Source organism: Nestor notabilis, unplaced genomic scaffold (genome assembly GCF_000696875.1).
Source record: "Nestor notabilis isolate BGI_N333 unplaced genomic scaffold, ASM69687v1 scaffold7440, whole genome shotgun sequence".
Lineage (NCBI taxonomy): Eukaryota > Metazoa > Chordata > Aves > Psittaciformes > Psittacidae > Nestor > Nestor notabilis.
In genome coordinates, this window is record NW_009911519.1 from 84,905 (window position 1) to 96,237 (window position 11,333).

Consider the following 11,333-nt stretch of genomic DNA (forward strand, 5'->3'; position numbering starts at 1 on the left):
TAGGGAAAATTTTTATGTCTAAGGCATGCAGATTCACTCCTGTTCCCACGTGAATCCCAGCAGTTCTCTCCCATCAGTGCCAAGGTTTCTTGTTCAGAACAAGAAAAGCTCATATTCTCTCTCTTTTTTCTCCCCCCAAATATTAAACTCAGTTGCCTGACCTGAAGCAACCTTTCACCTTCAAGCGTGAGGAACTATCCTGGTAGCTGCTTGAGATTTCCTAAACAGGAAAGAGATGAGCACATCGGAGTGTTTTTAAACAGCTAACGTAAAACCATTGTCACTTTTTAAGGAGAAAGCAATTTAATGGGAGCTGTTGTTCAATGGCAGGCATGTCGCAAGTTTCGGGATGATGCTACGTGCAAGGATACATGTCCCCCATTGGTCCTGTATAACCCCACCACTTACCAGATGGATGTCAACCCTGATGGAAAATACAGCTTTGGAGCCACTTGTGTGAGGGAATGTCCACGTAAGTTTATTTCAGATTGCAGCCACAGAGGAGGTGGGGAGTTGGAGAGGTGGGAAGGGACCTGTCTCATCCCTCTGTGTGGTGGCAGGAGGACCTTCTTGTTCTCCTCTGCTTCCGTGGGAACCAGGAACAGGTGACAAAAATGACAGAATAGCTGGTAAATAGCCCCTTCAAACTGTCTGCAGCCATCACCTTCCCTGATTTTTAACTGTGGAATTTTGACTTGTGAGGCTTTTTCTCTTGATGGGGACAAAACCATCTAATGAGAATCATCAAAACGACAGCCATGTGGGATCAATCTTGTGGATTGCCAAAGCAGTATCAACTCTTAACTGGTTCTTAATTAGGACTGGTAGAAAGTCTTTGGTTTAAACACTCCTTCTCCAGGCCACTGATCATGGCTTCCTCTAGCGGTGCTTGCATTTTCTTTCACACTGTTCCATGTCCATGGTTTTTTAACCCATAAAGATGTAAATGTAGGAGAGGATTTAGCACACAGAACTGAGATTGAACATTGCTCTGACAGGCCCTTAGCCTGGGAAGAGTGAGTGAAGGGGAAGGATCAAAAGTGCCATGTATTGATTCTGATAAATGGCACCACTGCACAGCCTGGCCTGACCTGGCAGAGTTGTTTTATCCTTCTGTGACTGTTCCCCTCTCTGTAAAATAGTGATAGCACTGTATCCCCATCTACCTTCAAAGGATGTTTGTGAGAATTCGTAAGCGATGCCTGTACTTTAAGTAAGCCAAAAGTTCAACTCCTCCCCCCTTTTCTTTTTCCTAGTATTGAAGTGCCTGTGCAGCCTCTTGTATTTCAGTGACCTTTGTATCCTTGTTTTTTTTCCAGACAACTATGTGGTGACAGACCACGGCTCCTGCGTTCGCTCATGCAATACCGATACTTACGAAGTGGAAGAAAATGGTGTTCGGAAGTGTAAAAAGTGTGATGGGTTATGCAGCAAAGGTATAAAAATCATGGAATAAGCCAGTAAGGCTTTGAGATGATAGGTAACTTGTTAGAAAAAGTACATGGAGTTCTGACCTTAATTAAGTGCAAATCCAATATAAATGTGCACTGATAGTTTGAAGATCTGACAAGTGGTTTGACCAGGAAACATGGCCCTGGAGCATACTTTCCAAGTGGGATACACCACAAGTGCAGTGGATAAACTGTGCAGTATGTGTATCTTCACATAAGCCTTCTCCTTCGCTTGTCCTTCCTAGTAGCTTATCAAATGGGAATAAAATGAAAATGGGACAAAGCAAGAGCAGGGCATGAGCAGAGATGCTCAAAGCAGAGCTGCACAACTGGGCAAGCAGGAAGCAGTTACCCTGTGGTGCTTTATGAAAGCAAAAGCAGCCAAGAGATCAATAAAACTAATCTTACAATGGTAGGTTTGAAAGTATGGGAGTGCTTTCTGGACTAATGGTGTCTCCATGTCTATTCCCTTCCATGTGACTGAGCTTTACTCTTCTCTCCCCTGACTTTTGTATCTCTCTTTTTAACAGTGTGCAACGGCATTGGAATAGGTGAACTTAAAGGGATCCTCTCCATAAACGCCACAAACATCGACTCCTTCAAAAACTGTACCAAGATCAATGGGGATGTCAGCATCCTCCCAGTTGCGTTTCTAGGGTGAGTTGCCTGCTGGTCATTTAACACTGGAGGAGAAGGGCTAGGGAGAAATTCACGCTAAGCAGTTCTTTTCCCAATTCCTTGTCCTGTTTGTTTCAGTGATGCCTTCACAAAGACCTTACCCTTGGACCCCAAGAAGCTGGATGTCTTCAAAACAGTCAAAGAAATAACAGGTCAGCAATGGGGTTTGAGCTGAGGTGTTCTCTGACTGGAACTGTCAAAAACGCAAAGGGAGAGGAGGGAAGTGTTTAAAGCACATGAAGAGAAATGCAAGCAAATGGTTTCTGTCTCTGAGCTACCAGGGCTCACTCTTCACAGGGGTGGTCAGTAGCACCTCGCCAGCATTACACCCATGTAACCCATACGGGTCTCCCATCCAAGGTGTGTGGTTTGATCTGACCATCCCTTCTGCTGAAATGTCAGTCCTAGCAAACAGTAAAAGCAGAGGAGATCCTCAGCCATCCAAGAAGTATGTGGTGATGCAGAGGTATGCCACTCCGGCTGAAAATGGCCAAATGTGTTTCTATTTATGGAAAACCTTTCAGCAGCTCCTTAGGGAAGCATGCTTAGTGACTTGCATCATCCTCATGGAGACACCCTCTACAGCCTGAAGAGCTCTTCCTTGGGGTGAATGTGTCTCCACAAGCACAAAGAGGCCCTCAGAGTGCTCAGCCACTGTCTTGTGCCGAGGATCAATTAAAAGTAATTTGGTTCAGCTCATTATAAAATGAGTGTAATATTAGAGCTGGATCCACAGACGTGACTCCAGTTCCCCATTTCTTTCTCTCTTTTACCTGTCTGGTTCCCTTCAGGGTAGCGGTGACTAATCCCAGAGCATCATACAGAGCCTGCAGTCTCCCAGGTTCTCGCCCTCCCTACTGAGCAGGGAAACATGCTTGCATTAGCTAATCCACTCCGAGTGCTGTCTGTTCTGCTCTGTTCCTGCTTTCTCTTCAGTTTACGTGTTCCCTGAGGGTATCTCATAATAGGAGGGAGTGATGCCTTTCTCCTACAGCACCAGAGCCCGCAGCCTCTGAGCCAGGGTATCTCTGAAAGGAGTTGTTATCACTGGCGGATCAGCATGGCAAGGATGTGTGGCTCACCAACACAATCATCTCTTACTCTCCTAAGCCCTACTGGTGGGCTAAATAGTAAACTGTTTATAAAGTGAGGTCTAAAAATATCTCCCTGTTCCCTAAAATGTCATGTTTTACTTAGAGATTCTCAGATAAGCATAGGGAAAGCACAAGCGCCTTCTCCCGGTGCAGGGAGAGGAGGTCCTGCTGTCAATACTGACCACTGTTTATTGTTTATCATTATTATTATTGTTATTATTATATATTCTTTTCTTCATTTCAGGGTTCTTGTTGATTCAGGCCTGGCCTGATAATGCTACTGATCTCTATGCTTTTGAAAATCTGGAGATTATACGAGGCAGAACCAAGCAACAGTAAGTAAATCATGTGTCAGAGCAACTGTAGAAGACACTTGAGCTGCACTTGTCTGAGCACACCAAGGTATCAAGCAGTGTGAGACTCAGGTGTCTTCACAGAATCATCATGGTTTGAGGTGGAAGAGACATTAAAGCTCATCCAGTGCCAACCCCCTGCCACGGGCAGGGACACCTTCCACTAGAGCAGGTTGCTCCAAGCCCCTGTGTCCAACCTGGCCTTGAACACTGCCAGGGATGGGGCAGCCACAGCTTCTCTGAGCACCCTGTGCCAGTGCCTCAGCACCCTCACAGGAGAGAACTTCTGCCTAAGAGCCCATCTCCATCTCCCCTCTGTCAGGTTAAAGCCATCTCCCCTTATTCTGTCACCACAGGCCCTTGCAAAAAGCCTCATATTTCTTGTCAGCCCCTTTAGGCACTGGGAGCTGCTCTGAGGTCTCCCTGGAGCCTTCTCTTCTCCAGGCTGATGCAAAATAGGAAAAACCCGTCAAGGAGTAGAACACCATCTTTGTAGCAGTAGATAATGTGTCCTGGGGGGCGAAATCCTCACCCCTGTGTTCCATGTGAGGGGCTGCCCTGAGCCTGCCTCTCAGGAGCAGGGTCTCGCCCACCAGCCTGGAAGCACAGGTAGAACAGAGAGTGCTCATTGCAGTCTGGGGCAAGTTACGATCAGAAGTGCTTTGGGATTTGAGGTAGATGAGCACTTGGGGACAGACTGTGTCTGCCAGGTGGTATGGACACCTGCAGTGCCTCCAGCATCTCCTGGGCTTAACCCAAGAGGAAGGATGGCTTGGTGGACCAGCACAAAGTAATAGCTGCTCTATCTGCTACCATTGTTGCACATCATTTACTTGATAGAGCACTCTATGTCCTGCCAATTTCAGCTTAGAAAGACCATGCATAACCAGATATGAGTATTGCAGTTGTTTTACAATAGGAATGTCATGTACCAGGCATTAAGTTTAGAGGACTGAGCAGCATCCTGCTTGGACAAAATTAAGTATACAGCAACATGCATTTGAAAATCAAAAAAACCCCACAAAACATGCTGAATAAAACCCTGCTTACTAATTCTCTTTCTTCCATGCGTTTTCTTTTTGTCCCTCTCCATTCAAGTGGCCAGTATTCCCTTGCCGTTGTTAACTTGAAAATACAGTCCTTAGGGCTGCGCTCCCTCAAGGAAATCAGTGATGGAGATGTTGCCATTATGAAGAACAAGAACCTCTGCTATGCTGACACCATGGACTGGCACAGACTGTTTGCAACTCCGAGCCAGAAAACAAAGATTATACAGAACAGAAATAAAAATGAGTGTGGTAAGTCAGTGCTGCCTTCCTGCTTCCTATGGAAGCTTGTGCTGAAGTGCAAGACTAACTTGGGCAAGGCTTTTTCCTCTGTGTTCACCTGGATGCAAAATTCATCCATGATACTGCTTTAACGAAGATGGTGTAGGAGAAGTGGGATGTTTTTTCCCACCAAGGATGTGGAGTTCATCATGTCCAGCAGATGGGAAGGAGCTTCCTCACCACTATGGGCACAGTGAAGCCACAAAGATTGAAGGACACAGAAGTTAACTCCAAACATTGGACTTCTTTGACCAGGTTGAAGCTGTTGTTCAAACATGTTGTTGGTGACTGCAGTGGTCCCTCCATCAAAATCTAATTACTTCTCTTTGCAGAATATGAATTTGTTCTACATTGGAAATTGATCAGAGAATCCTAGGATGATTTAGGGAGGAGACCTAAAGCTCATCCAGCTCCAGCCCCCTGCCACGGGCAGGGACACCTTCCACTAGAGCAGGTTGCTCCAAGCCCCTGTGTCCAACCTGGCCTTGAACACTTCCAGGGATGGGGCAGCCACAGGTTCTCTGGGCACCCTGTGCCAGCACCTAAGCACCCATTGTAACTATTTCATCCTTATACCAAATCTGTATCTACCCTTTTTGAGTTTAAAACTGTTACCTCTTGTCCTGTCACTACAGGCCTTAGTAAAGAGTTGTTATAATCTCCCTTCAAGTATTGGACAGCTGCAGTAACGACTCCTCAGAGTTATTCAGTCTCTTCTGCAGGCTGAATGACCCAAAATCTTATCAGCCTGTGTCCTGCTGGTGGCTGGGATAGAGTTAACTTTCTTCCCAGTAGCTGGTGCAGTGCTGTGTTTTGGATTAGTCTGAGAACAATGTTGATATCGCACTGATGTTTTAGTTGCTGCTCAGTAGTGTTTGCTAAGTCAAGGACTTTTCAGTTTCCCATGCGCTGCCAGTTAGGAGTTGCATAAGAAACCAGGAGGGAGCACAGCCAGGAGAGCTGACCTGAACTAGCCAAAGGGATATTCCATACCACAGCAGGTCATGCTCAGGACAGAAGGTGGGGGGAGTTGGCCAGGAGGCTCCGATTGCTGCTCAGGGATGGGCTGGGTCAGAGGGAGGTGAGCCATCATATTGTGCATCACTTTTCTGTCTTGGGTTTTATTTCTGTCTGTTGTCTCCCTTTTCTTTACAATTACTACTGCTATTATTATTAGTACTATTATTATATTTCAATTATTAAACTGTTCTTACTGCAGCCCACAGGTTTTACCTTCTTTCCAGTTCTCCTCCCCATCTCATTGGGGGTTGTGAGTGAGCAAGTGGCTGCATGGTCCTTAGTTGCCCGCTGGGATTAAACCACAGCAATCTGGTACTGGTTTAGCTTTATTGTATAGTTGTTAAACTGGCACAGAAGAGTTCATTCTTATTTTGAAAGGCCAGAAATCACTCTTAATTTCAGGCTTTGGAAATTAAGAGAAGTGTGATTACTCCTTTTCCACACTGCTAGGACCATTCATGTCTGCTTTGGAACAGATCGGAGAAACTGGTCAGGATGGAGTCACTGGCAATGATTTGTTTGCCCTTTTTCCTGCCTTGATATTCATGGCTTTTCTTGTCTTTCTTTTTCTCTCAGCTGCTGCCAGGCATGTTTGTGACCCCCTGTGCTCAGATGTGGGCTGCTGGGGCCCTGGACCCTTCCACTGCTTCTCCTGCAGGTTTTTCGATCGCCAGAAGGAGTGTGTGAAACAGTGCAACATTCTTCAAGGGTAAGGTGTCTGGGGGTGCTTGAGGTTTTGGCAGTGATTTGGGGATTTTACTGTTTAAAATGTGTTGTAACTAGAAAGAAAACAAAAAATAGGGTCTCTGGCTGCATGGGATTTCACCAGCTTTGCAGAGATGTTGTGTGAGCACTGTACCTGAGGTACCTCTTCTTCCCCATGCAGCATTGCTTAGGATTTTGCTCCTGCCAAGAAAATATCCCCGTAAGCCATGAGGAAACTATCTGGAGGCCCAGGGACACTAAGCCTAGCACTTCTTTCCCATAAGAAATAAAGGACCTTAGAGCCTCAGTGAAAATCTGAGCCATACTGTCATGTCTAGCACACCAAGTGAGAGACAGAGCCATTTGGAGTCACCGGGAGCATAGTTGCCCCCCAGAGCCAGGACTTCACTATGTGGTAGGCTTCCTTACTGCAAAGGGACTCATTTGCTCAGATGAGCAGCTTGCCCTTGCAGTTTGCAAAGTTACAGTCAAGGGAGAATGAACTTTCATCTGCAAAAGCACTGGGAGCAGCAGTTTCAGGCAAAATTATTGCTTCAGCCTCACTCAGGCTGAGGAAAACACATCACTGCTTGTGTGTCAGGGCTGTGGCTGAGGTTTCCAGTCCATTCAACAGGTGATGTAGGCAGGAAAGGCACATCTAGCACCAAAAATTACAGGGATAGTTTTAATAAACCTTTTCAAATTTGACTTCTAAAAATCATGACTATTAAGCAAGTACTTGACAGGGCACTGATGCCCCTGATGATTGTATTTCTCTAGCAGCTTGCAATTCAGCAGCTGTCTTTTTTGTAAGTGAATTCCTGCCAGCAGCTATTATGACCTGAAGGGCAGATCTGGGCATTTTTTGTGTCAAATGATGAGTAGATTTAGTTTAATTAATAACACCATTACTTGAAGTGGAACAGCTTTATTGCTATTGAAACCATCTGTTCCCAACTTTCATATTTTAATGATTCATTGTGTGTTGTAGTGAAGGCATGAATTTAATTATCAGTGCTTTGCTGTTTAACTTCCCTAATTATTATTTGGAGCCTTGGAATCACTTGAACTGTTTTTGCTGATCTCTTTGCATCGCTACCATTTAAAAGCCTTTGGAAATCGTGAATATTCTGTGTTGTTAGCTTAAAAGGGAAAGTAAATTGATTTGTAGTGTGTGATCTGGAGTGCCATGTGTTTCACCATCAACCAAATTTCCCTTACCTGTTACCTCCCCCTGGTTGCACTAAGTAAGTGCTGCTGGTGTAGCCAGGAGGGTCCCCCTGTACTTCCTCCTGTCCCAGTACCATCATTCCGATCTATTTAAGCTGGAAAAATCAGGAAAAAGAGAGATGAGCACAATTTATCACTCACTGATCAGTCTGGGGTTTTATTATTTCTCTCCTTCTTTTTTGTTTTCCAGGGAGCCAAGAGAGTTTGAAAGGGATTCCAAGTGCCTCCCCTGCCACCCCGAGTGCCTGGTGCAGAACTCCACCATGTACAACGCAACCTGCACTGGACCTGTAAGAGCAGATTCAGCTCAGCAAACCTGCACCTCAAACCATTTATTAATATATATTTCCCATGCTGAGATAATCCTGAGGTCTCATTTACCCATCTCCAAGATGGAGTAGAGATGGGGGGGTTAGAAGTTAAGATCATGGGGCAGGGATGCAGAAACAGGAGATGGAACCTTTTTTCTTGTCATCCATCATACACATAATACAAAGTCCCAGGTATTGTTGGGCCTTTCTTTATTGTGCCTTTAACAGAGAGAGAAAAAAAAAACAGGCTTACTTATGTATGTGATGATATGCTAACTTGGCAAGTATTTCAGGAACATGAAGCTAATGAAGTGCCAAGTTAGCATGAACAAATTAAGTTCCCTTATTTAGGGGGAAAAAACTGTTCAAAGTAATGGATTAAACCAGAAGCCTTTTGCCTTTTTGAAAACCTGTGCTAAAATGGTCATCAAGACCAAATGCTTACCAAAAACTAGGCAGGAAGAAGTTTTTACTTAAAACTGTGTTCTCTCCTCTAGCGATGTTCCTGTCTCTAGGTTACAGTAAATACCTATGTTAAAGTAACTGCAGCTGTAAATTACATTCAAAGAAAGGCAATCGAAACAAAACCATTGGATTTTCAAACTTGTATAAATATTCAAAACTCAAGCTTGTTTAAATATTCCAATTCATTCAAGCTCCTCCTACAGAAGTCTGCAGAGTAGTCTTGCTAGTCATCCAGAGTCTTCCTCAATTTTGTTGTTCTTTCGTTTTAAGAACACTATTTTGTGTAATGAAATGTCCAGTTTGGCAACGATACCAAATGGTTTCCTTTTAATCAGATCAAACTAATATCTTGATTGTAAAGCTCTAATTCTCTTTTTCTGGGGGTAATTGAAATCAAGTCTCCTGTTTCCATCACAGATCCTTCTCTGTGCTACTTAACCCAACTCCTTAAACACTTCTTGCTATTCCCTGCAGCCATGAGTGTTCAACCCTTGCCCATCATCAGTCTCAAGAGTCACTGCTCAGTAATGTGAAGCATTTCCATCCTCCCTTCTAGCTTAGACTACCATGGCCCCAGGGATATTATTAACATTATAAACTCCTGCAGGCAGTGACCGCCCCCTTGTTCCATATTTGCCCAGCACATAGAAATCAGCCTATTATAGTGGCCCTTAGACGTTACAGTAATTAAAATAATCTTCCTATATCATGTCTTAGTGTAGTCCCACTGGCACTGTGGGTCAGGTCTGGTTTTCTCCATAGTAGAATTTGACCCATAATTGCTAGTTCCTCTGCTATAAAATACTTAGTACATTCCTGGTGCTATTATAGTCTGAATAAAAACATTTCTGCTAAAGATGGCCAAAGGCAATGCCTTTAAATACAAACTCAGTGCTTTTCAAAGTAAAAATCAACTTACAGACTCCTTGGGTTGAGTCCATTATCCCTTGCTTCTCCCTAGCAAGTGAAAGAACCCATGCTGGGAAACCAAGAAAATACTGATTTGAGGCCAGTACTTCAGGGAGGTGTCAGCAGCTCCAGGTCCATCATTCTAAGTTGTTTGATAGTAGGTTGCACCAGGCTGCAGCTGGGCCCTCTGCTTTTCAGCTTATCCTTTATCAAGATGTTACTAAATTATTCCCCATTTCCAATGCAAAATGCAAGCTTTCCAGCCTGGCAGAAAGCAGGGGCAAAAAAAGCACCTGAAGCTTACGAAAATATTAAACATCAGACTTAATTAAATACTTTAAAGGTCAGGTAGTGCCTTTCATACGGTCCATCTTACAAGAGCAAATACTTGCAAGAATATTAGGTAGCAAAATAATAAAACCATATGATGCTGAAATCTTCCATCAGTGGAAAGCATTTACATTTATCTTGTGTATTTCCTCCTCAATAGGCTGGTGTAAGGGCATTACAAACAAGCTGTTTCTCTTTGCAGGGCCCTGACAATTGCATGAAGTGTGCCCATTTTATAGACGGCCCCCACTGTGTGAAATCCTGCCCGGCGGGAGTTCTGGGTGAGAATGACACCCTTGTCTGGAAATACGCCGATGGGAATGCTGTTTGCCAGCTCTGCCATCCAAACTGCACCCGGGGGTGAGTAAAAGAGAGGGGGAAGAAATAGGGGAACAGCTTGAATTGAGCTCTTTTTCTTCCTGATGGTCCCATTTCAAACAACTGAGAAGAAGAAAGGGAGTGAGAAAGGTCAGTACACAGGTAATGTAAGCAAAGCACAGCAGACTTTGTAAATAGGCAAAGTTCAGTGACACTTTGCCTTTACACAGAAGGCAAAAAAGAAAAAAAGGATTTTAGGGGTTTGAAACATGTTTGTTTGTTGATTTAAATAGGAAATTTCCTGGAATTTTGCAGAGCTCCTCACCAGAGATGAATTTTTGGTTGTTTTCCCACTGGCTTGGCACTGGGTCCTCAGGTTTTGGGAGGATCATCAGTGACATCTGGTGGATTCTGGTCTCCTGGTGACATTTTTTCTCTGCACCTTTCATTTTTTAAGAGGGAAATCCCAGTGGGGTATCACAGTGGTTTTCTATTTTTCCATCTTCCCAGATGCTAGCACTTGGTCTGAGTTTAAAGCCTTGCTTGCCTCCTGAATGTCACTTTGCTGATGGGCATCACAGTAAACCAAATCTGTATAAACCATTTTTGTCCTCATTTGGGAGCATGCTTAAACTGCCACCTGTAAATTGAACTGTATTTAACCTACATGACAATAAGTAACAACTATCTCCTCTCCTGGTTTCCAGCCTGCAAAGGACATGGGATGTGCAATAAAAGGTTTTAAGGGTTGAGACTTGGTTGTTGGACTGTGATGCTTTCAGATCAAAAAACCACCCTACATTTGCTGTCTTTTCCTTTACAGGCCCTTTCTCTGTACCCTGCAGGTCTGTCTGATCCCAGATCCGCCTGTAATACACCTGTAATACTTGTTGCAAGAGAGAACTTAAAACATATTCAGACGAACCATGATCCCATTGTATATTGTGTAGTTCAACTGCCAGGTCATCAAAGAGCAGAGTGCCCAGGCCCCCGCTGTCATGGAGAAAAGGAGATGAGGGGTTAAACCAACAAGTATCTCCCTTTCCTAGTGGTCTGCTTTTCAGATGGTACCTTTAACAACCACATGGGTTTGCTATGATCTACAGCATAGCATACATCTTTTTTGTTCACAGGCAAGGCT

General features: G+C 44.2%; 1 protein-coding gene across 1 annotated transcript in view; it reads left to right on the forward strand.

Moving 5' to 3' along the window:
- LOC104406231 (epidermal growth factor receptor) overlaps positions 1-10,234 on the forward strand; it is a gene marked incomplete at its 3' end in the record, with an annotated part of 18,429 nt that extends 8,195 nt beyond the window's left edge. Inside the window, exons 6-14 of the mRNA XM_010015158.1 lie at positions 331-472; positions 1,320-1,436; positions 1,982-2,108; positions 2,208-2,281; positions 3,468-3,558; positions 4,675-4,937; positions 6,501-6,633; positions 8,050-8,149; positions 10,077-10,234. Coding sequence (XP_010013460.1) covers positions 331-472; positions 1,320-1,436; positions 1,982-2,108; positions 2,208-2,281; positions 3,468-3,558; positions 4,675-4,937; positions 6,501-6,633; positions 8,050-8,149; positions 10,077-10,234 — 1,205 coding nt within the window. The remainder of the gene's footprint in view (positions 1-330; positions 473-1,319; positions 1,437-1,981; positions 2,109-2,207; positions 2,282-3,467; positions 3,559-4,674; positions 4,938-6,500; positions 6,634-8,049; positions 8,150-10,076) is intronic.
- Positions 10,235-11,333: the final 1,099 nt, after the last annotated feature.